This window comes from Enoplosus armatus, chromosome 7 (genome assembly GCF_043641665.1).
Source record: "Enoplosus armatus isolate fEnoArm2 chromosome 7, fEnoArm2.hap1, whole genome shotgun sequence".
NCBI lineage: Eukaryota > Metazoa > Chordata > Actinopteri > Centrarchiformes > Enoplosidae > Enoplosus > Enoplosus armatus.
In genome coordinates this window covers 17008122-17034208 of record NC_092186.1, presented here as the reverse complement: position 1 = coordinate 17034208, position 26087 = coordinate 17008122, and the positions used below count along the sequence as shown (strand labels likewise).

Genomic DNA, 26087 nt, shown 5'->3' with positions numbered 1-26087 from the left:
GCTACACATTAAGAGTATGACTATCATATATTAAATTGTGACCCTCTTATTTTGGACTGAAACAATTCACCATGTAGTGCAACCCAGGTGACAGGAGCTTCATGAAAGAAACAGTAACATTTCACGGTGAAGGTTCATGTTCTCAGAAACGAACATTTGAAAAATCCCCAGAGTGACGTCCCAACTCGCCCCCCCCCCCAACAACAACACAAACAACAACAGACAGGATCAGTGCAATTAACTGGACTCTCTCTATTAATCCAAAACCTACGACGTTACAAAACAGGCAAGTGCTGATTAGGCTGGTGCCAACCCTTTGTGCATGACTACATGTACAGCAGGTAGACGTGTGCACAGACACAAGCATTCTTATTCACACACACACACACAAAAATGGAGCGATTTCGTTTAAAATATTTGCAACACTGACTCTGAAACCCCTCTCTGAAGTCCAGCCCTTCTATAAATGCAACTTTCCAATGTAACTCCACTAGCTGTACCAGTCTAAGTTCATTGGTCCCAGAGGCACATAAGCGTGACTAAAACAACTTAAAACAGGACAGTAAGGAGCGGGGGAAGAAAGGGTTAATCAAATATCTTCAGTATTTTCAAATTAAAATAAAAGCCTCAACATAAACGGCAGGATTGCTCAAATACAGTATCTGCACTGAAAACCAGTCAAATCATAAGAGAACTAGACTTTTTTACTTGTCATTTGATTCTTTTAAAAAATCGATCCTGCCATTTTAGGTCACAAAAACAAACTTCAGCTAAGCCAGTAGCCAATTAAAATCACCAGAGTTGAAGCAGTTGCCAGAAGCTGCAATTGTAAAAAGGAAAAGTATCAAACTTGGGTACAATAGTCTGAGCAAGTACTTATTTTTCTGATCTACTTAAATCTCAAATATATTAATTTTACCACAGAGGGACAAAGTGCCAAGAAGTTCAGTGAATCTCAGGCCCTTTTCACACATGTAAGGGCAACATGGCTGGCATCAAATATCCCTGTAAGGCAGAAGGTTTCATTTTTCACAATACCTCATACAGAACAATTCAGTGTTGATTTCTTTCACACAACTTCTATGGACTGTGCCACACTGCTCAAAAAGGTGGGAAAAAAGGAAAATAATGACACAAAGGAAGAAAAGTGTTCTCATTTCTCTTACAGGCTGCCAAAATCATTAATTTTACAGCATATTGTTGGAGCAACAGGGATTTCTGGGTTTCTTTTATACTGCCACCAGGTGTCCTCAAAGTCAGAAATGACCAAATCCTACATTATTACTTATGTACTTACGTTATGTGCAAGGACCTTTAATTAAATAATCACTTTAGGAATTAAATATCGAGGAGTAACCAATGTCAAGTTAAAGAAAAAATGTTGGAATGTTTTTAAAGCTATGTTTCCTTGAAGAAATCCTGATTAGGGCTTAGCTTACACTAAATGCATCTGAACATCAACAGTAGCCATGTTCCTGTTGACACTAACACAACTGATGCCCTGATGTAGTAAAATCTGCACATCTGGCGATCTATTGAGATTCTAAACATCTGTTTGCAGGGAGTATTGCCACCCAGGTCTGAGAGGACTGGAACGGAAAGAGAGGTGGTCAGCCACTACAATCATGGTCGCTTTGTGCTCATCTTCTTTTGTCTCTGAGGATCCTCTGTCACCGGCACTAGGTCCCGCCTCCCTCGTCCTCTTGTTCCTCCATGTTTTTGCGTGCCATCCGCTCTCTCCGCTCTGCCAGCCGCTGACATCGAGGACAGTCTTTACCTGTCCGGAAGCAGTTGCGATGATAACACGCGTGGCACTCTGAAAAAAGGGGGGAAAAACATCACAAAAACAAGGGTCAGTGATGTGACACTTCGAAGCATTTACAGCACAGGGAGCAGCTCAGCTCCCTTCCTGCTAAACCAAACAAATGCTGCAGTGCTCACAAACCAGTTAAACCAGTTTGCTGACAATGAGATGTGATGTTTCAGCAGAACAGCCAATCACAATCAGACCTGAGGGAGGCAGGGTGAAGAGGGGAGTATAAAAGATGCAGAAGTTAAAAGCAGAAGGCAGAAGGCAGGAGGAAGCAGGGGTGGAGGAAAACTGATATCCCGGGAAACACACACCACGCCCTAAACCTGTTCAGACTCATCCCGAGCCACCAGAGTGCTTTAAAACTCGTCAACATCTTAACTACTCTGTTCTCACACATAGTTATGACTGCAGTTCCAGTCTGAAATGATTTTGAAATGTAATGAAATCACAGGCAATTCAAATTCAAAAATGGTGTTTATTTCATGTTCACATGAAGATGAAGCTTAAATTATAGCAGGCAGATGGAAAAGCAACTAAAGCATAAATTACACATTCATTCTGACACATGTAGTCACCTCGCATAATAAGACATTCTTCCTTCAACAAGTATCTAAATAAAAACAAAAATGGCTTAAAAACAGATCACAGATGAGGCAGCGCAACAACAGCCAATGTTTCCTCTAAGCTGGAGGAAGAGTCGACATTTAAATGAAACACTCCTCCACGGGCTCGGGGGGACCATGTGTAACAGATTACTCTTACAAATGTCCAAACTGAAATTCATGACCAACCAACAAACTGACATGTAAACGTTTCTGAGTGATACACCACTTTGGTATCATTTGCCATCCCTGTGGCCCAAGTGAAAGGCAGTACAGAGCCAAAGACAGGAAACCAAACCACTGATGACAGCTTCAGTATCAGACATCAAGCTTTACACACCAACACCTCCGGAGTCAAAGCCAAAGGCATCCACCACCAAATATCTGCCCTCCACCAGTTGTGCAACTGTGCAAACATCAGAGCCAAAGCCAAGAAATACCAACACCACTGTACTATAAGTCGCTGTATATATATGTGTGTGTGTGTGTGTGTGTGTGTGTGTGTGTGTGTGTGTGTGTGTGTGTGTGTATATATATATATATATATATATATATATATATATATATATATATATACACACATATATATGACTAAGCATATTTCCCAAAATGTTAAAATTTTTCCTTTAAATTTTACACTTGTTTACTAGTTATAAAAATGATTGCCAGGTTGCCAGAAGAAGACGAAGAAAAGAAAGAAAGAAGACAGTCTAATATGGCAATATATTCAGCATTGTCAATGTAGTTGCAATTGTGCAGCCCCATAAGAAAGTATTTGAAATCTACAGACAATAAATGCAAGAGTGGATGAAATAAAACCACTGTAAACCTTAAAAAAAATTACTTAAATAACCGTTATCAATCAGTCATTAGTATCTGGATAAATACAAGCTACTGTTTTATCCAGGAGATCCATCAAATATTAACCTTTCAGCTATTTTGTGTACCGATACTGTATATCTTTATATTGCTCCACCTCTCTCAGTACAATCATCTACGTCATCTTTCTCTGCACTCTCTCCACCCTCTGTCTTGCTTTCTTTTTCTGTCCCTCCTCTAATCTTCCTGCCTCTGATTCCTCTCCTGGCTTTGCGAGTTTTACGACCTCTCCAGTTGGTCTGGTTTACGTTGGCTGACTCTTCCTCCTCCTCAGTATCCATCTCTCTTTTTCCATCACTCTCCCCACTCCTCTCCTCCTCTCCTGTGCTCCTCCCTCTGGAGAAAATGGCCGACAGCTGTTGAGGTTTTAACAATTTCATAAGTCTAAATTTCTCCATGTTTTCTACCCCAGATTTTTCAGTTTCAGCTGCTTCTGTTTGGCCTTTGTCTGAAGTGTCATCATTCTCCTCTGCCTCCCTCATGGCTTTTCCTTCCTCCTCAGTTCCCGTTACTTTCTCCAAAAATCTTTCTTCCTCTTTCACTTCTGTTTTCCCTTCATCCTCTACCTCTCTTTTTGTGAAACTCTTGGAGAGACTCGCTAACCCAGATACCATCCAGCGTCCTTTCCTCTCATGTCCTACTTCATCTAGACTTTCCACGCTGCTGCATGTTTCACTGTCACTGTCCCTTCTGCCTCCTGTGGAGATGCTCTTCTTTAGTCTGTCAATGTGAAGAACCTTTAATAAGTTGACTTTTTCCCTTCTTACATGCCCATCTCCCCTTTCCTTACTCTTTTTCAACTCTTTGCTATATACCTCCCCATGTTGACCTTCTCCTCCTTTATCACACTTTGTCTCTTCCTCCCTCTCTGACTCCGTCCCTCCTATCATCGCCTGCTCCTCTTCATTCCCTTTACTCCTGGAGAAAGCTTTTACCAGCTTTCTGGGAGTGAAAGCTTGAAATATACCCCCTCTTCCCTGTCTTTCTTCTGCTGTGTCACCCCTCTCCTCTCCGCTCATCACCCCCTGATCAACATCTAGCTCTAAATCCTCCTCCCCTCCCTCCCCCTCTTTCCTATCTTGGAAGAGGACCCTCGCCAGCCTACGAGGTTTGGAGATCTTCCAGTCTCTCCAGGTAAGTGGCACGGAGGGGGCTCTCGAGCCGCCCAGGTCTGCAACCAGCAGAGAGGGCTCACCTTCGCAGCGCTGGCACTTGTTCAGCTGGAAGGGGAAGATGATGTCTTTGTCGTTGCCGCAGAACTCGCACACAAAGCCCTTCGCCTGGCACAGCTGGGGGTGGGGGGGCGAAGCAAACGTGGACATTTGATTAAGCTGTGAATCTCATGTTATTTGCTGACATTACAACACTTCCTGACACTGAAGGATAGCCCACTTCATACTTCACTTGCGTGTTTTATCACTGCAATAAATGAACGGGATAAACTCTCCGTATTACAAGACAATGCACAGGGGTTATCTTACCACACAGCCAGCTACGTGCGTGGTACCAAGTTTAAGCAGCTCTTTCATTCGGGAAGCCAGATCACCGTTGCGCACGGCAGTGAGGTCATTGAGGGAGAAGAGGTGAAGGTCCTCGGTCAGGTGACCTGGCAGGCTGTCGAACTGGTCCAGCACCCTGAGGGACACGGACACACTGATGAGGTCCGTCTTTCGGGGGAGCACAATTTTGTGCACAAAGATTTTAAATTAGTGTGAAACAAAAACAAAAAAACACGCATCTTACTCTTTAGCAAAGCGACAGGTCCTGAAGAGATTTTTCATGTGAAGCAGCTGCACCCTCAAAACCTGAACAATAACAAAATGGAGAAAACGTCTTGTTATTTTGACATATACTTTAATACAAGCATCATCCAACCATCCATCCATCCGTTTATTTGCCAGTAGGTACAAGCTTTAAAAATAATTCTGTTCCATTTCATCTATCCATGAAAAGGTTTTAATGCATATTCTTGCTTATTTAGACATAAATTAATCACACTGTTAAGGAGCATAAGGACTTGACATGCTCTGAATTAAAAATTAAAAAAACCCAAAAGGAATTAGTTCAACTCTTTTATAAAAATAGACCTCATAGCGCTTATACACTATCAACCAGCAGCGGTGTATAATTAAATTGTAATATTAAAAAGGTGCTGTATGCGTGAGACAGTCATGTTCTACTGCTGGCCACTGAGCAACAGCTCCCGGACTGCCAGAATTAGAGGCTATGTGTTTTTTTAAGGATCAACTTACTGTTTGTTGTCAAGGGCATAAATGACTCTATTCACTGTGGTTTCCCACCATGATAATTTGAGTATATAAAGCAGCAAAATTTGTCACAATTCAGGGTCACTATTTTATATCAAGGATACTTCATGCTCAGCGAACAACAGTAACACTTTGGTCCCCAGCAGCTGTTTAAATTCCCACTAGTTACTGGTAAAAAATACTGCTGCCTGTGTGCTCACCCTGACAGCCTCCAGAGCTTTGACCTTCTTGTACAGGCCACTATTGATGTCATTGGGGTTGAACAGCGGGTCTCCGGCGATCTTGCTCAGCAGGTCCCGGGCAAAGTTGCTGACATAGTACTTGCTGAAGTCCCACTTTCTCAGCACTCGGCCGGGAACCACCGCCTGGGCGTTCTCGTGGCAGCACTGGCAGAAGTAACGGCCGAGGTATTCACAGTAACGTAGTCGCTTGATATAATCTGAAGTGTGCACAGTCAGCAGAAACATAAGCGGGGTAGAGGTAAGAACTTGGAACAATACTGTCGGAGAACATACATATACATAAAGGGAAATGCCACAGGAAAACACCAAGATTTGGGCCTGCTGATCAAGTTGGAAAAAAGTATTGTAGTTGCACTAGTGAAACCAAATTCAAAACAAGATGGAAACATGTTCAAATGCATCTTAGAACTTAAAAGAACAACAAAAACGTTTCCATATGATATATGAGATTTGCTGGTCATACCTGGGTCGATGCGGGTGCCACAGCCAGCGCAGCGGTAGTTCTGTTTAGCCACAACTATCTTCCTCCTGACAGGGAAAGAAAACGTGTGAGTAACATACAATTTGTAGGACAAAGGGCGAGCAGTCTGACCTTAACCACAAACAACACAAAGACAGTTGGAAGCCTTACTTGGAAAAAGAACCATTTTTCAGAGCTCAAAACAAGTCACATTACAGCCACTTATGTTGGTCTTTCGCTCTGTGTGTGCTCTCGTTGATCTGTGCATATCAGAAGCAAGTAGAAACGCATTGTTAAAATTAAACTGGGCCTTTTTGGAAGCCATTTTCTCTAAGCTATATTTGACATGGATGGACATGGATTTTAGCTATCTCCGCATTGTTATTGTGAGAGGTGTTACATGACATTAAGCCTGCAGTCTTGTTATCACTTCTGGACCAGAAAAGTACCGCCTTAAAATCCAGTAGGCTCACCCAGCCAATTCTGCTGTAATTTGCATTTCATTAGCAAATATAAATATTTAAGCCACGCTCTGTTGTGTGTGTCATGAAAACGGCAGATTAAAAACAGAAACAAACGAACAACAAAATGAAAAAGAACAAAAAGGAAGAAAGTCAGTGACGGCAGGTAAAACCTGGTGTGGACTCACTTGGGGGCGGGATGAATGTTGAAGATGATCTGCGGTCTAGGCGGCGCCCACTCCAGATTGCCTCGGACCCGAATCCTCAGCTTGTAGATGTCTGCGTGTTCGCCGTCATCAGGCGAGATCGGCAGAGAGTCAGGGATGGGCAGCAGCTAGGAGAGAATTAAAGAGGTTGCGTGACTTCAAAGTCCAGTTATGTTGTGTGAATCGCAGGGAGTGAAACTGAAAACAATTCATTTTATAAATGATTGCATGTTGACTGCCATGTGTGGAGAACTGCTATTCTGCTAAGTGCTACACGTAAGCAAGATGTTGTACCTTCTGTGGAGCGTCGTGTTCTGGGACCAGCCAGTCGAGCTCCGAGGCTGCAGGAAGCTGCATGCCTTCAAATTGCTTGAGTAAACCCATGGCTACTGACTCCGCTGAGTTAGACTGGAGGAAGGATGGAGAGCTGAAAATACACAAAGAAGAACACAACACACAATACATAAACCTTTTCTGTTTACCAATAATCCACAGAGCTGACATGAAATCCCCAATGTCGTTCATTTTACTGCTAAAATTTGAAATTTGTTAGGTTTTTAGATGAAAGTCCCTGCTGAAGTCCTGGGAGTTTTTTAAACCAATATGATTTTCTCTGTGAGTAATTCAAGTAAGTGAACATGAATTGCTGTCCATCTTTCACTCAAAAGAGACATTTAGCCTTCAATAATTACGATTCTGAAAAATGTCATTATCATTTATTATTTGAGGAGGGGGAAACAGAAAATGGCTGTGTTACTTACATGGACTCTGAGCTGAGAAAAGACCTGCCGCTGGAGCTTACACTGCGCTTAATGTCTGCATCTGGAAGACAAAGCAATATTACTACTATAAAAAAGAGAGAGATTTAACCACTTAGGAGCTGTGAACCATTCATACAAGGTGAAGACGACCTTTTTATCCACCAGCCATACACACTAAAAGATTCTCAATACTTTTATTACAAAATCCAAAATGTTACGATTTGTAGAATTGGAAATAATTGTCAGATGGATTTGGATGAACCAGCAGTTGGCTGGTGGATTCATTTCTCACCAAAGGTCAGATTGCATTATTTGCTACAGCTAAGCAGCGTTCAATGTTTTGAGAAGAAATTATTAGAGAGAGATGTGGCCAGGGACACAAAAATAAGAGAAATACAAGAAGACAATCTCTCCTTAAAGATACTGAAGTGAAAGTCCCTAAAAACCACATCCCACTCAAGTACATTTTAAATGTAATTCTGCAGGTAGCATGCAGGAAAGCCAGAGACATTCAAAGGTAGAGCATTGCGGTCATATTTTCTTGTAACAAGAAAAGATATTAAGCAGCACGGGTTTGGTAGAACAGGAGACCGCTTACATGAATTCTTGTATGCCTACAACAGCTTCCTTCTATCAGACGATCAACATTCTTGTTCATCCAAATATAACTTGATTCAGAGGCCCTCTGGGTTACAGTAAGTCACAGTTTTTAAAAAAGCATTAAAGAGCCGGATAAGCAAGTTAGTCAGCAGCTGCAGGGCTCAACAAATGCCCTTTGTTGTTATTGTGCAGAAATAGTTTCAATTGGAATGACTGTAAAAAAGAAATTAAGTTATAGTCGCCTGAATAAGTGCGTGAAGATCATATGACATTTTCTGTTTAATAAATCTCTGGCTTAATTTATATTTACAGTTTGAGCAGTTTGACTACTGCAAAGTGAAGCAACAGGCACAGGACAATTTTCATCAGTGGCACACGGCAAAAAGCAGAGAGCAGAGAGGACACAGTGACTGACTTCTGGTGGCTTTGTGTACAGAGGAGTGCAATTGCAGGACAATCAGTGAAGAGTAACAGAGATGATTTATTTAATCTCTGCCATTAGGCAGAACATAAAACATCCTGCTATGGCATCTTAAGAGATTTCAGTTTTAGTTTAGGATTATGATTAGGTTTAAAGATTTTGGTTGAGTTTAGGGTTAATTGTTTTGGTTAAGAGATGCAATTAAGTATAAATCATTTGGGATTATTAGGCCTGACAGGTGCACTCAATGTTAATTTCACTGAGCTGAAACAGTCTAATATAAACAGAAAAATGTAACATTTAATGCAAGAAAACATACAATTATTTTCAATATCACAATATTACCATGGCCAAAATCCCAAGCAATATCTGTTCTTATAATGTGATGTAATGTGATATCATATTTGATATATCTAACTGTAATTAGATGCAGTCGTGTTGAGATAAAATAGCCTGTATGCCTTTGATAAAATCATCACTTTGCCGGTTCTAAATTCAGCCAAAAGCCATCACAAAAAAAGAACCTCGGTTTTTCCAAAGACAGACAACTAATATTGACTTCAAACTTTAAAAAGAACAACAAGGTGGAAGCAATCACACGTCATTCTCACTGAAATCGCATTACAGATAATAAATAATGGGGTGGATGAATAGATGAATGAATAAGTAAATAATCCCTGTAGTCCCACTCGCCACAGAATGCCACTTGTTACTGTAACTCACTCATCTCCTCCCATGAGCCTCCCTAAACTCTAACAGGTACAGGCACATTAGTCCAACAGCACCACCAAAACCCTGGAGCACTGAGCAACAAGCACCAACACAAACAGCCAAGCGCACAATTCAGCGGAGGTGAGGAGGCAGCTGGATCGACTCCAAACTGAAAAGTTACATTGCTCCCAGCCCTGCATATAAAGATATGTTTTGTTGGATACTGGAGAGCCATAGAAATAATCTTTTTCATCTGAAAAACACGGCCACCGAAGTACAACAGCTGTTTAGACTCTTTTAAACAGCTGAATATTATTAGTTCAAAGGGAAATAACACAATGACAGCTGATTACCCGTCTGGTACTGAGTAAAATAGTTAAAATCAAATAGTTGGCCACAGGATGGTGTTTATTTCCAATTTTCAGAAGTTTGGCTATCAAATGAATTCAGGAACTGAACACTGCTATTGTTCATTGTGATTATCTGGTGAAGTATTTGCAGCTTGTACATTAGCACAGCACTAGTACTTCTGCTTCTAGTCTTTTGTCCATCATACTGATAACTTCTGCCCAAAAACGTGCATATTTTCATTAAACAGCTACTTGTAAGTCTTCAAGACACTTTTAGACTTTTGAGAAAACACTTTGTGTGGTACTTCTCATTTCCTGGTGCTGCATGACCTGAGGTGCAAGAACATACAGTCATGCAGAATCAAAAGTGAAAGCTGTCAGTCCAGTGATTTACTAAAAAAATAATAATATATATACATCTTATTACAAAGTGCTGAAAAATACATAGTTTGGATATTTTTGAGGTTGATTCCTAAAGTGTCTTTAACCTACCAAGAGTTGTATACGCTGGAGGATTTGTACAAAACTAATCAGTATATTAAACAAAGAAAAGATAGGATATAAACTGTAAATGGCAAGAATTATGGTTAAAGTGCCACCCAGTTTAACAGGAGGGATTACAGGCAGAGATTCTCAGTTTGGAGTGGAGCCATCAGCTTCCTCTCACAGGAGCACCACCACAGTAAACTAGTCTGTGTGTAGCTGTGGAGCCTCGCCCACCCATACAGGCTGCAGATACCTGAGAAGAGGGAGGCGAGTGACAGGGAGAGGCCGTTCTGAGACACCGCCAGCAGGGACTGACCCTCACAGCCATCTGAGAGACAGAAACTAACACTCAGCACAACCGTCACCACAAGCACAAACATTTTCAAACACTCCACAGAGCTGTGTGTCAGTGTTACAGGCAAACAGTGTACTGCACTGATGAAGTACATGTGGAAGTCATGTAGTTATACAGCCCCGAGATACAACACATTTTACAAAAAGCAGTACTGAGAAGTGCAGTTACACACAAACACAGTCAAACATTAACAGCATTAACACTAAAGTACATGCACATAAAATCCCACAACCCATGTTAATAGTATCAAGCAATACATGTTCAGATATTTCTACATGTTAGTGATTAGTCTCTATTTGTCACACTAAACAGCAACTGACATCTATTCAATGAATCCAATGTTCTAAAATGACCAGACCAAACACACCCTATCAAATGATCATGACCATACAAATCCTAGTTATGTTGACTCACATGGCTGTAAGGTCTGTATAAATAGTAACACTAATAAAAACAGTCTGACTTTTGTACTCAAGATTTCTATGTTTATGGTCCATGGTAAAACGTGACATGCTTGGTGAGCAAAATGAAGCCAGTGTGGTGATGAGGTTATGAATTATGACGGAAACAAACTCATTCACACGGACAAACAATGAATTCTTCAGAGGCTTCATACACATTTCAAATTTAAAAATTCAATACCCATTGTAGATGTGAATGTTAAAAAGCTGCTTGAAGGTGAGAATGTTAACTGTAGCTGTAGCCTGTTCATCATCAAGTAAACATATCCTAGGTGAACTAACAAATACACAAAATGTACAGTCATATATGCCGGGATTGAGGAAGTTTGGTCTCATTGATTAGCAATCGTGACACTCAAAAACAAATCCAAAAAACGTATCTTTTCTCCCCCAGTGATCCCCTCATTCCCTCTCTCTACCTCGTAGTTCACACTCCTCCACCTCCTCAGCTGAGCCGGAGTCAGAAAGGCCCTGGCAGGAGTCCTGAGAGCTCCTCCTAGAGCCTCCGCTGTCCGTGGAGTGGAAAACTGCAAGATAGGAAGACAAAAAAAAGATTTCTCATACAGTAATCAACAGTAGCAAATGACACTGTGATGCTGAAAGCTACTGAACAAGAAGAAAAACTTAAGACTCAAATCGGTAAAATATACTGTATGTCAAAATGTTCCCATCATCTCAAGTTGTCATCTAAATTGACGCGCTTTTGCAAAAACATCGTAGATCCCAGGGTGTCCCAGATGAGGAGAAATACGGAAGGTATGCCAAACTGAAATCAAAGCAAATCTGGCACCATTAAGTTCAAGTTGGGGTAAAGTGGTTGTAAATTATGGTCGTAGCTGGTCGGGCGGTGAGATGCAATACTGAGATGCAACATCTAATGTCTAGTAACTGAAGGCACATTCACGATTGAAATATCATAAAATTGTAAATCAACTAATAATTTCTTAGTCAATTAAGAATCATATGAGGAAAAGTCATCATGTATCCATACAGGTGACTACTTTTCCACTGAACAGCCCCCCACTGCTAATGTTGCCTTACTGTGCTGAGAGGTTGCGCAGGGTGGCAGGCGGCTGCGTCGGATCTGCTGCCTCCGCAGGCGGATCTTCTGTTTGAGCTGCTGAATCTCACAGTCGCTGTCTCCTTCCTCTTCGCCCTCCTCCTCCTGTCGCCTCAGGTTGTACTTCATCAGCTCGATGGCAGCAATAAGGGACTCTGAAATGCTAAAATGAGCGTTCTCCTACAGAACGCAGAAAAGTATGACTCCATCAAAGAAGGAGACTAATTATATATTTTCAGTCATTTAACATAAGTTGAACATTGTACTTTTTCTAAACCTTAATGTATCACAGGTTTTACAGAATTTTAGTACTTTTAAAAATAATTTGCATTTTTAAAGCACTTTGACCAAGTCCTGACCTTCTCCAGGTCAGCGCAGCTGCCAAAGTCCTGCTCTGACAGGTAGCTGATGAGGCTCTGACCCTCTGACGGCTTCCTGAACATCCCATCTGGAACACTGTTGTACTGGGACCCATCTGAAGAGACCAAAACATATACACAGAAAATACATGATGACAACAACACAGAAACAGTAAAAATAAATAAATAAATAAATAAATAAATTTCTTACCTTAAGTGTGTTTCTGTTAGATTTTCCATTTTAGCTTTCAAAATTTTTTTTTTGTCTCAAAATCACCAGGAAGAGAATAAAATGCTCTGGGCTATCAGAATATCTTATCTTATGGCTTCACTATAAATAGTGAACATCGACCTTTCTGTGACCTTCGTGCTCAGGTCCAGAGTGACACATTTATGGATCAGCTGACACACTCAAATACATTCAAATTTAAGAATAGAAAACTAATTTTCCTTCAAGAAACATTTCATGACAGTTTTCCTGTCCAACTTCCTCCCATATTTAAGCATGCTGTGGACTTCATCTAACAATCACAGAATAAGAGAGAAGTTCTTCCTACTATTGCACTCATTTTGAAGTGCAACAGTAGCTACAACATAACTGTAAAAGCGCAAGTATTGTAAAGAGAAAATCAGAAAACTCACGAGACTCCATGTAGAGGGAATTGGGGGTGCTGGCATCGCTGCGCTGAGGTGAAAAAGGGCTGTAGTCCTTCATACAGCTGTCCCCTGACGATTCTAACAGAAAAATAGTCCATGTTAAGGGCCTCTTATCACCTTTACACCAGACTCAATAAAATAAACACTGAACTCTTTAAAATTGATGGGAACATGCGTCATTATTCATACACAATGCAGGTTAAAGGCTGTTTTGATTTTATCATTGTCTTTGAGTCAAACAATCCATAAAATCTATGGAGATGGTTCATTTTATTGCATGCTGGAACAAAAACATGACTGCTGACCTTTTAGTGATACAGAAGTGACACTTCCATGTAAAAGTTGGTAGAGAAGAGAGATTCAATTCTTAACCTTATTTTATATTGCAATGTACTGTACAGTGGTAGTTTATTTACCGTATGCCCACATCCTGTACATGTAACAAATACAGGAAAACACCCGCTTTGCTTCAGCTTTGACATTTACACTTTAGTATTAGGTAAAAACTCTAAATGACAATGAAGTACTCCTATCAGGACAACACTAGCATAACTAATGAAATGAACATATTTACACATAATTTATGTAAACTTGCATGATACTTTCAATAAAACACTGATAGGTCATGAAAAATGTGTGCATGAATAAAAACAACGATGAAAGGGGTCATTCATGGCCTCATCTAGTCAATTTGAGCCAAGTAACACAAACCAAAACAGTTTAACGTCAAACACCAAAAGCACATATTATGAGCTGAAGGCAAGACTTGAAATGAGAGGGATGGAGAGAGCTCATCAGCATGCAAAGGAAAAACCGAAGGGTGGGAGGGGTCAAGTGATGGAGCACAGTGGAACTGCACTGCCAACCTGCTACCGGGTCTTCTATTATTATGGTGATTTTTCGGTGGCCCCCTCCTTCGAACCAAGAGTAAAAAGAGAGAGATAGAGCAGAAGGAGAGAAAGTTACCTCAAGCCAAGAAGGGGAAACAGTGAGCAAAGAGAATAGAGATGTTAATTTGGAAATGTTAAAAAAAAAAGTCAGACAGGAAGTGGGCACCTTTCCGAGAAAGAAGATGGCCTAGCCAGGAACTGTTAATCAGGTATGTTTCCAACACTTGCAGGAAGCTGAAGCATCTCTCTAAAGCAAATAAAAAGCTACCAAAACGGTCTCAGCTGATTACAACAACTAACCATGGTATGTTTTTATCTGTGAACATGCAGCACTAAGAAATTTGTCACTGCTCACTGCAGTTTGAATATGCAAAAAGCTATGCTATGCAGCTTTAATGCACTGATACTTATTAAGTACTTAAGGATATTTATTCTAAAATGTTGGCAGGCTTTCTGAGGACATAAGGACTTTCTGATGTTGCTACAAAAAACATTTATAAGAAATGCTAAGTTTTCAATTAATTTATTTTTAAAAATAAATAAATACGGTTCTTGTCAGCCACACTTCTTTTTGAATTTTCAATTCAACATAACAAATATAGAAATAGATGGAGGGTATCCCAGCTACTGTCATATGAGTAACCTCCAAGTTTTCTTACCATTCCTGAGTTTCTCATTGACCCCTGTGTCAGACAATGAGCGTGTGTGTCCTCGGGACCCCCGGCCCGGCCCCCTCTGGCCCTCTGAGAAGGATGAACGTCTGGGTGGGGGCAGAGCCAGGGAACCCCGTTGCAGGGATTCACCCTGCTCACTGCTGTGGGTGGAGCTTTGGGAGTCACGCCGACTGCGTTGCCCCAGATTACCAATAGCCAGGTACTCCGGACCATCGTCATAGTCGCCGTCACCGGAGTCCCCGGCCTCAGGCTGAAGGGAGGTGGGCGAGGGGGACTCCGTGAGGGAGATGCAAGGGACCGAGACTGAGCCAGGAGGCGGCGTTACACCCTGCTCGCTCTCCCCCGGCCTGGACACACACACCCAGGGAGCTCCCAGGCTGCTGGCTGGAGAGGTAGTGTCTGCAAAAGAATAGGTAGACGAGGTGATTGAGACAAACTTTTCAAAAAACATTTTACAAAAGAATGAAATAATTAAGCTCACTGGCCAGCTTCTCTGATACTTCCCTTTCACTCGCTCTTTGTTGATGTGGAATGGACAAAGATTTGCTTTTAAAAACATTGTTTTTAATCCAAAAAAGTAACAATAATGTTTAAATATGTTTAGGAAAACCACTCCGAGCACAATTCAGGACATGAGTTTTGGAGGCTGTATCAACGCATTCTTCAATAACTGACCTTGCCTACTAACAATCAGGCCTCTGTATGGTTAAATCAGTCAGTCTATTCACATACAAACTGTAGTGCATTCATAGTGCCATCCCCCAACCCCAACCCCTATATCCCAGTGTGTGCTGATTACAGAATAGTGACCATTTTCTCTTCATTTGAGTCACTCAATGTACAACCTCAAAATCCTTCACTTAAATAGAGAGAAATACACCTGGTCTGGTCCAACACTAAACTGCTGAGATCTAGAAATAATTTTGTGGAATGAATTTCTGTTCCTAAAATCGACCACAAACCCAGATGTGACAACATATTGTAACAACAAAGTTCCAGATTTGAACCCAAAGTGTGCTCCATGTGAACCTGTTGTCATTACTGAGCAAAAAATCTAATTATCCACTTCAGAGATCAGCATAGCAAGTGCTACTGCTTCCTAAGTCCAACCCTCATTTCCAATAGACTTTCCAAAAATCCACAATATTGAAATTCATTAGTTAATGTGAGCATTTTTGTCGAAGTAGAAAAGATCAGCTGCTGGCTGTCTGTATACCTTGAGTTATTATTACAGCGCATTTAGTTGAGCCTTGTGAGAACTGTCAATATGAAAGGTATGCATCTTTAACCATTCAGCTGAATCAGAAGAAACTACGAATTAAAAGCATAATATGGACAAATCCACAAACCCATTTGAAAACTACACTTGTAACCCTTTTCCTCACTTGTGCTGTTGCTGTTTAGGGATCCGACTCCCGTAGTGTTCCCAGAGTTGTGGCTGGTGGCGACTGCCTCTCGGAGGGAGCAGTTGGAGGTGGTGAGTCTGCGATTTAGAGATTCTCCTCTGGAAGCCAAGTCAGCGCTCCTCCAAACCCCTCCAGCCCCTGGCAACACACACAGGCTCTGGCTCTTCAACAGGCCCAGACATGGTGGGCCCTTCAGAGGAGAGAGCTGTGGGGTGAAAAACAGAGATCAGTGACATCACATCATAAACCAAAAAAATAAATTTAGGAACAGATGATGAACAAAAGACAACAAAATAATAATGAATGATATATGAATGCTGCAAAGTAGACAGACTTCTTTGAAGTTATTTCACGAGACCTACCCCAACGGTGTCTACTTGGGCCAGCAGTTTGGGGTTATTCTGCTCCACAGCTTCCAGACACTGAAACATGGCGGTCACATGGGGCTCACTCAGCAGAAAGGAATCATCTGAAAGGCAGAGACAAAGAGGGAGATACAGAGATGTGAGCAGATAAGATAAGGAGAAAAATGAAAGAGAGGAGAGAAAGTCATACAGAGGGAAAGTTTAGGACTTTAGTTCACACTTCACACAATGTCTTCTAGATAAACTGGACCATCAATGTGAAACTCACCATTATAGTATTTACGTGTATGTCCCAGATGCCGGAGAAGAGGTCGGAGCTGAGCCGACAGCATGTGGACCTGTAAACTGTGAAGCAGCCAGCGCTCAGCCTTGTAGCTTTCACCAGCGCTCTTCATCCCGCTGCTCAATACCGGCTCCAGGTGACTGAACTGAGGACAGACAGAGAGAGGGACCAAGAGAAAGAAATGGAAAGCAGAAGCATATTGTGAGAGGAGAGGTGTGCAAACAGCAGAGTGACAAACGCTTTTTATCTGAATATAAAGAACGACACATTTTAGTTTTATACAACACTGAAACTTTTTTTTTTTTTTTCGTCCACACGGTCTGTTAATTAAACAGCACAACAACCAGGATCGTGGGATCTTGTTCCTTGGAATTTCTGTGTTTGACATTTCTGTGGGTGGCACTCTTTGCTTTGTCTGTTCAGCCTCGGTGGTCATCACTGCTCATGCTAACGAACCAAAAGTTATTCTATTTACTCCAAATATACTGCTGTTTGTGTGCAGCCCAATTAAGTCAACAAGTTTGTATGATAGAAACAGGTCTGACATGTTGTGATGCAGATGATAGGCTTGACAGTCTAAACAGAGTGAGAGTAACAACAACGTCACATGATGATTACATCATGGCAGACTGCACAGTAAGCCCTGCTGGTCAGTAACAGAAGAAATGGATGAAATGAAGATAATTCGAACTACAATTAGAACTCCAACTACTCCAAATCCCTTTATCCTATGAACACTTTAAAAAGGCGACCGTGGTTGACGAGTGAAGGGTAGTGACTCTGCTGAGGGCATCTGACTGTGTGAACTGTGTCAGGTATTTATTGACTTTACATGCAACTAACACTGCACATTACAACTTTACATACTATTGTTTTTGTCTGTCAGGCAGACAGGCTCTCAAATTCACCACCTATTTTCACTCTCCAACAAGCGAAGTGGGACACAATTTATCAGCTAAATGAGGGTTAGTTTCCTGCCACAGTGGCTGGAGGAACAAACAAACCTGCCACTGTCAAAATCGAAAATTGATCAGTGTATGAATAATCCACATTACTAACTTTGGCTACTATTCTTTCACAAGTAAATCAGCAAGTAAATGTATTCTCTCCTAAAAGTGATAACAGATATATGTTGTGGAAATCGGGGTGAGTAAAATGTAGAGGCACGTCATTTGTTGTGTGTGAATATGAATTACAGAACTGAAACATACCAGCCCCCACTTGCAGTAAATGTGGAACCTGAAAAGTTCTCAAAAATCCCAACTCTGTTTTATGCTTTGAAACAAACCAAGCAACAAGATGACTCATCATTAGGAGATAAATAAAACAGCTGTGCAAAAAAAAACAAAAAAACAGATCAAAGCCAGAGTAAAAGCCTGTAGTGATATATTTAAAAAGGAAGTTACGGCTCATCACAGCCAGCTTTGCAAGTCCTGTCAGTGATTTATTTTTCTTTTATGTTGTAGTGATGATTTTCACATTAACATCTTACCAAATTTTTCTTGCTCCATAACGAAAACTGTACGGCTAAGTAAGCTCACAATCTGAAAGCTACAGTTCACACAATCAGCTAACAATTCAAATCCATATGAGAAAAAAACGTAGCCTAGAGAAAGGTAGGTATGTTTAGGCATGTGTTCACAAAAAATTGCCTCCCACTACAAATTTGAGAAATTTGTGTGCTGACTGAACATGAAAATATTTACACCCTGCAGGTGACCATACCTGTTCAACGTGCGAGGCGAGGTGGGGGCTGATGTAGCGAACACACCACACAAACGGCCAGTAGTCTCTCTGCTTGTAGTACACCTGCAACACAACACCAGCTGTTAGCATGACCCAGTTACAGATAATACATCTTCATACAGTTTCAATAAACACATTAAACCATTATGGAGAGGGAGTGTGTCCCATAGCGAAACGTTTTCCACTGTATTTTAGGAGGTCAACTGATAAGGACTGGTAATACCTGTCTGATCATGTACATACTTGCCAAAATGTAAGAAAAATTACTTTCTACATTGATAAACCATGTCATATAACCTGTTACGCCCATTCCTAACAACCTGTGGGTAAATGAGAAACTTCACAGGTATATATTGATTATGAGAAGGGTTACTTTTAACAGTTAAACTGCAAGAGCTGGCTGGAGGTCTCACAGAAAGTGAGCAGTAATCTGTTGGTAATCTGCAGATTGGACAAAATAAATAAATAAATATAAACACATGTCCTGAGTTCTGACCTGCTCATTCTTCAGTCCGTGGCTCAGGATGTTGTTCATGTCCTTGTGGAGCCGCTGCAGGCCGCCATAACGTGACCACACGTTGGGGTTGTTGGTGGACACAAGGCCCTCCACTGTGGTCTTCAGGCTGGACAGTATCTTCCAGTGCTCCCTCCTGTAGGGAAAACAAGGCAGCAGGAAGGAGTGAGGCAGGGTGAGGGAGGACGTTTAGGAATGAGGAATGAGGTAAAAAAGTGCTGGTTTTAGCAGTGCTTAAATCATTACTCACACAAACAAAAATACTTCCCAAAATTAAAAATGCAGTCTTCAGCATTTTACAATAACCTTGCTTAACTCTGAACTCAGTCATTACCGAGGAGTGCTGACCATCAATAAATGTGTTTGCAGTATCACCATTATCCCATATTATCCTTACTAAAGAAGAGCAGTGAGCTCTGATGTGTGTGCATTAGAAGCTTTAAAGTAGTTATTTTCTGTAAGCAAGGACCTTCATAAAGTCTCAATGTTAATATCCTATATTACAAACCACAAATAATGGTTTATGTGGAGGTCAGAAGGTCAAACCTTATCTGGGATACAGCCATGGAAAGCTGCTACTCCAAAAGTGTCTGATAAAAAACAAAATGATATCAGGTCACATTCCCTAAGAGCCACAAAGCACTGGCTCATGTCCATGACTTCCTCTATTTCCTCTTAAGTCAGCAGTCAGACTGAATGCTATTGAGAACGAGTCACATGACGGCAGCAATGGGACAAAAGACCGTACCAACCCTTGAGGGTGTATTCTTTGACTACAGGATAATTTAGCTGGTCATCTGCTACCTATACTATAGCATGTGGTGTGTGTTGAAATGCATTATAAAAATATCAGACTCCAATTTTTGTCCTTATTTTATTGGTGTAGCTTATTTTACTTAGGTTAACTACTATATGTGCCCAGATTTGTTTTGTTGAATTTGCTTTCTTACCTCTTCTTCATTGTCGTTGTTGCATTATGTTGTTTATCTAATGTAAAACTTGAATTACAAAATAAAACAAGGATCAGCCCCCAAACGTAATTTATTGTATCAAAATAGATCCAAAAATAAATCCAGGACACAAAAAAATGTAATTATACAATGCAGTCATGTAGCCTAACTGAATAACCACAATTGCTAATTATTTTATCTACTTTCTCTAAAAAAACTAACCCTAACCCGTCATCTCAGACAGAGAAAACAGAGAAGTGGATGCAGAGAATGTTAAACAGTAAAGGCTATGAAACCTATGAATAGCACATTTATGAACACAACAAGTCTTTTTCCATGTAAATCAGATGCGCTGTGCAGCAGCATCACGAGTTCAGCTACCAAGCTAACTAATCAAATCACATCATGAAACATGGAAAGAGGGAGGCTGCACATAGAGCATGATGCATTTAGGCAATGACAGAGATGTGTGTGTGTGACCTGTGTTAAGTGTGTGTGTGTGTGTGTGTGTGGGTGTGTGAAATTCTACAAGGCTCAGAGAGGTTGTTGAGGTTAAGGATTATTATCTCTCCCTTTTGTTTTCGTTTGTGTGTGTTCTGAGAGTGAAGCCTCAAGACAGATTTGTTTACATAATCGGATCTCCATATCTTAAACAAAGAGGATCTCAAAATCATCATGGTGTAGTACCCTGCTCATCTATCAATTACTGTAAATGGCTGGGTCCAAATTTCCTCATCATCCCTGTACCTATAATGCTACACTTCTGACACAATATACACACAATATCCCCACTGATATTATATCATTACTGTATGTGCACTGTTTAGACTGAAAGGTCATTTTAGCGTCTTATGTTGGAAAATGTATGAACTTGTACAGTATTTCCTCTTAATACCCTTCCAGTAATTGTGTTGTCAACGAACGCTAATAATATGTTGTTTTGGATGTCTAACTTACTGGGAAATCGTGTAACGTTTATAAAAAATAAAAATAAAAATAAAAATAAAAAACAAGCACATTAGCTTGTTAATTTCCCCAAAATTTTAAACACAATTGTAGATTTTTAATTTCCATTAATAGTGTGTGAATATCCTGCACAACACAAGCAACGACCTCGCAGCAACTTTAATTTGACAGCTAGCGTTAGCTGTTAGCACAATCTAGCTAGGAGATAGCTAACAGTGAGCACAATTAACGCTACCTATGCTAGTACGTAGTATGTACGTGTTGCTTTAAGGCAACCAAACTCTCAGTAATTAGTCAATCAGTTGACTTCTGATATTAGACAGGTTGACAAGCCTTGCAGGTAATGTTGCTCAAAGTTGTCAAACCTTGACATGTCAGGTTAGCATAGGCTAGCTTTGCCACTAGCACTCCAGCGTCAGTAATCCACTAATGTTCAAGCTAGCTGTTAGCTACCTAACATTATTATAGTGACTCAGTTTAAGTGAGTTACTGCTCAAAAAAACATTACTGGTCGTCTTTGTTTAACTAGTGAGTGGGTTGTCAGTGATATCGCTTGTAGTTTTGTGGTTTAGCGTTAAGTTATATAACCACAGTCACTATTAGCACAGCTAGCCGGGTAAGGGTAACCAACCCAGCCCAGCTCAGCCCGTCACTCACCTGCGCTCCTCCGCCTCTCCCTCCGCCGAGATCTCCATGTCATCCGGGCGGAATCGAGTACCGTACAAAGCTGCCAGCTTCCCCGATAACTCCCTCTGTCTTATTAAGCAGAGTTTCACCTCAGTAGTAGGGTAGCTTAAACTTGTTACCCGGACTTACAGTCTTCCGCCATCTCTGCCCTGCCTGTCCCGTGAATCAAAACAGTGGAGGCCGCATGACCTGCAATGATCAGTAAGTGGGCGGTGGGGTTGTCCCTCCTCCTTCTTCTTCTTGTTTTGATGTGTAACCCCCGCTGGCTTCCTTAGTGTTGCATTACTGCCATCTTCTGGAGTTACTTACCTCCTACACTTCCACCATACCTCAGTGTCCTCCTCATTCCTGCCTCTTTTTTCCTGCTTCTGTCAGTCCTAACCTTTTCATTTCCTCCATCATGTCCTTTCTCTCTGATATATATATTTCACATACTGTACACTACTGTTTCTGGTACAAGCTACATTTATTTAGTCATTCAACAGGGCTGCACCATGAAATGAACATATAATATTTAAAATTAGAATAGAATAGAAATAAAAACATTATATACATATATCATACAACATTAGTGGTATAGTAATGTGTAAATCAGAATCAGACTCAGAAATACTTTATTGATCCCCGGGGGGAAATTAGACAAGTTACAGGTGCTCCCATTCAAGAATAGAAAAGTAGCATAGAGAGGAGAAAACCAGTATAACAGAATTTATTCACGGTGGAGGATGAGGTGGGGTTGAGGAGTCTCACAGCCTGAGGAAAGAAGCTGCTCTGCAGTCTGGTGGTATGACAGCAGATACTTCTGTATCGCTTGCCAAACGGCTGTGGCTGGACATTGTTCACAACTACCGCTTGGATCCTTCCACTTAATGTGAAGTGTGCAGATTACTGTCTCCTTTTCTTAATCTAGTCATTCTTACGTGCTCTGTGCTATTTCCTTCCCTGTTTCTCACCAAAACTTGATTTTTGTGTTTTCTCTCTTTCCCAGCAGGCTTGTAGCACTTTTTTTGGTGGGGTGAACTTTCAACCTCTCAAATTCATCCAATAGTTGACTGAGACAGGAGCATTTCTCCTGTCTCGACTTGTGGGGCACACACAGGTGAAGTTCTGACTGTTCCTACACACTGAGATCCCGGGCCTGGGCGACATCTAATCCTCCAAGTACAGTTTTTCATAAACTACACTCCCATAATCTAACCTTCATCTAATTAGCGCTACAGATAGATAGATAGATAGATAGATAGATAGATAGATAGATAGATAGATAGATAGATAGATAGATAGATATTTCAAGGAATGTCTAAATTATTGCCATATAGTTTTAAATTAGTGTTTTCTCTAATCTTCTTTCTTGTGGAGAACTTCTCAACTGAAAATCTTAATACCCTTTTCTTACTTCATTCCTTTTTGCAATTGTTTTTCCAACACAACCCAAATCTCCCTCTGTTCCACAAAGTCCCTTCATCTGCGAATAACCATCTTCCCATATCTAATGATGCATTTTCAAAAATGTCTCACACTCCCCTGAGGTGTCCCATTTTCTGCCTTGAACTTTTTGGAAATTTCAGATCCTACTTTTACCTGGATAGTTCTCTTATTCAGTTAGTCAATTATCTAATTAAAAACTTTTATTCCAATTCCTATTAAATGTAGCTTAATGAGAAGCCCCTCCTTCTATAGCATATCATAAGATCCTATTTCTACATCAAAGACCACTGCAGCTACTGTTTCTTTATTAACTTGCGCTTTCCTTACTTTGTCCTCTGATCCCTTCCTTTCCAAAATTAACTTTGATGCACCAGTGAGCCATCATGCTCAGTAATACCTAAACGTTATCCTCTGTTTTTGATATAAATATATTCCAGTGACACCCTTCTGAGAATATTAATACATCTAATCTCAAAACTTATCCACAGTGAGAAATGTAAACCATTTGATCAAAAGAGATTTCTGTTCTCTCACTGTTCATTTCTAGTGAATTCAATAATTTATCCACAATGTATTAAACCTGGGGATGCCATAAAAAGCCCCTGGCTGCTCCCTCCACTTTAGCAAACACTTTCATATCATACCCACATGATGGCACCAAAGTCTTTTCTGTGAAGTCCATGTACTCAAATTTACATGAATTTGTTTTAACACTGGATGGCACTGGTGAGACAGGAGAGTGCAGAGTGTTGCGCTCTGTAACAGTAAATCTCATCCCCAATAATTGCCAGGCGTGGTTGCGAATGACTGAATGGTGAGTAATTGTCCTGGCATAGCACACACACACACACACACACAAACACAAACACACACTCTCACACACACACACACACACACACACACACACACACACACACACACACACATAATGTGAGGAGTTCTGGGGAAGCACCAATCACCACTGGGATTACATAAGACTTCCTTTCCCTGTGCTGTGTGACATTAAATGACACTTGAGCTTCTTTGAAACTGTTAGGTGCTGCTGAGACAAGAGAATTGCACAATTATTACTAGTGAACATTTTGCAGGGGGGGGGGGGGGTGTGATCTTATTTCCTTACTCTCTGAAAATATGTGAAAATACAGAGGCACCTAGAGCGTAGCTGTATATCTCTCTGGGAAGAAATGTTCAAATTAGGCTTGCAAACAATTTTTCAGGCCATTTCTAAGACAAAAAAGTGATGAGTTTCGAAAGGGCAAAACTAATACATGAATAAACCCTTAAAGCAACGTTTTAATGTCTTTATCTAGATGGTTTTGCTAATTCCTATCTCATAATACGTATTCAGATCCTTTACTTAAGTAAACATAGTAATATCACAATGTAAAAATACTTGCAAGTAAAAGTACAGATGTATTGCAGAACGGCCCCTTTCAGAGTGTAATCAATTCATCATTGTTATTGATGCATTAGCATGTAAATGGCATCTTGCTTTGTACAAGTACCTCAAAATTGTATTTAAGTACAGAGCTTGAATAAATCCACTTTCCACCACTGCATAATACACACAATATATTCTGGTGAATGTGCTTACGTGACTCCTGACACGTATTTAATACGAATCAGGAGTCAGGATATGTCAGGACAAGTTGACAATATAGTTACAGGAAACGTTAATTCCAGTTTTCACTCATTCATGGTCTTGCATTTACTTAACTGTATTTGCTCACAGTGACGTAGGAAACACACCCCGTCCTTACCACAACTGTGGATGAGCCGCTGTGACTCAGAGCTGTGACCTGCTGCGGCATGAACACACATGATGAGTGGAAAGTAGGTGAAAAGGAGAAGCTGTCACGGTGACGCAGAGGCTGGTTGATCCAGTTTTTTAGTTTGCAACAATGTGCCAGTTGTAGCCTTGTAGTTTGCTTTTTTATGTTATTCCTTCATGGAGGAAAATTGATGATGTAATTTGGTCCCATGCAGCAAGAAAGTCAAAACTGCTTTCAGAAGGTTTAGCAAATATGTGGCAAGTAGCATATACAACACAGGGAAAGAAGTGTGGTGCAGAATACACTCAGAAAATCCTTTATTTAGCCTGAAGGATGAATTCAAGTCATACAAAATCCATTAATGAGTGACACAGTTTCTGAAGTCCCTTTTGTTCATGTTATACAACACAAGGTTTCATTGTTCCCAGGCAGGGAGTGTAATATTCGACAGAGAGAAAAAGCTTTTTAACAAGATTCTTGACATGATAAAACAAAATTGAGATCAAACAAAAATCTAAAAGTCAACCAAAGATATCAGGGTTACTGTGGTAAAACGGAGCCAGAAGGACCGTTCCATCTTTCTTAGGGCCAAATGATAGTTGATCAGATTACTGGTGAACTTTGTAAAACTCCCAAAGGGAAATTGGATCCACATGGTGGCACCAGTGGAGATGGTTGTTGACTTCAGGAAGAGCGCAGCCCCACCCGCCCCCATCACCCTGTGTGACTCTGCAGTGGACACTGTGGAGTCCTTCCGTTTCCTGGGCTCCATCATCAGCCAGGACCTCCGGTGGGAGCTGAACATCAGCTCCGTCATCAAGAAAGCCCAACAGAGGATGTACTTCCTGAGGCAGCTGAGGAAGTTTAACCTGCCACAAAAAATGCTGGTTCACTTCTACACTGCCATCATAGAGTCCATCCTCACCTCCTCCATCACCGTCTGGTACGCTGCTGCCTCCACCAAGGACAGACGCAGACTGCAGCGTATCATCCGCTCTGCAGAGAGGGTGATCGGCTGCAACCTTCCATCTCTTCAGGACCTGTACTCCTCCAGGACCCTGAGGAGAGCAGGGAAGATCGCTGCCGACCCCTCCCACCCCGGACACCATCTGTTCGACCCCCTCCCCTCTGGCAGGAGGCTGCGGTCCATCAGGACCAAAACCTCCCGCCACAAAAACAGTTTCTTCCCCTCTGCAGTCAACCTGACAAACTCTCACTGACCCCCCCCCAGAACACAAACACAAGCTATACGTTA

General features: G+C 41.1%; 1 protein-coding gene across 2 annotated transcripts; it reads right to left on the bottom strand.

Moving 5' to 3' along the window:
* Positions 1–1158: 1158 nt before the first annotated feature.
* Positions 1159–21779, bottom strand: rubcn (rubicon autophagy regulator). Of its 2 annotated transcripts, XM_070909017.1 has the most exons (21): positions 21603–21743; positions 19012–19165; positions 18495–18578; positions 16755–16914; positions 16484–16590; positions 16101–16326; positions 14701–15114; positions 13137–13229; positions 12495–12610; positions 12117–12315; positions 11495–11602; positions 10513–10587; positions 7692–7752; positions 7225–7357; positions 6913–7058; positions 6267–6331; positions 5762–6000; positions 5038–5099; positions 4776–4929; positions 4490–4583; positions 1159–1816 (listed from the first exon to the last, which is right to left on the bottom strand). In XM_070909017.1, exons 1-21 carry the CDS (start codon positions 21638–21640, stop codon positions 1680–1682), a joined length of 2865 nt encoding a protein of 954 aa, XP_070765118.1. In that variant the 5' UTR covers positions 21641–21743; the 3' UTR covers positions 1159–1679. The 2 variants fall into 2 exon arrangements, with proteins under 2 accessions (XP_070765118.1, XP_070765116.1); XM_070909015.1 differs by lacking the exon at positions 10513–10587 and having other exon boundaries at positions 21603–21779.
* Between the last annotated feature and the right edge of the window lie 4308 nt (positions 21780–26087).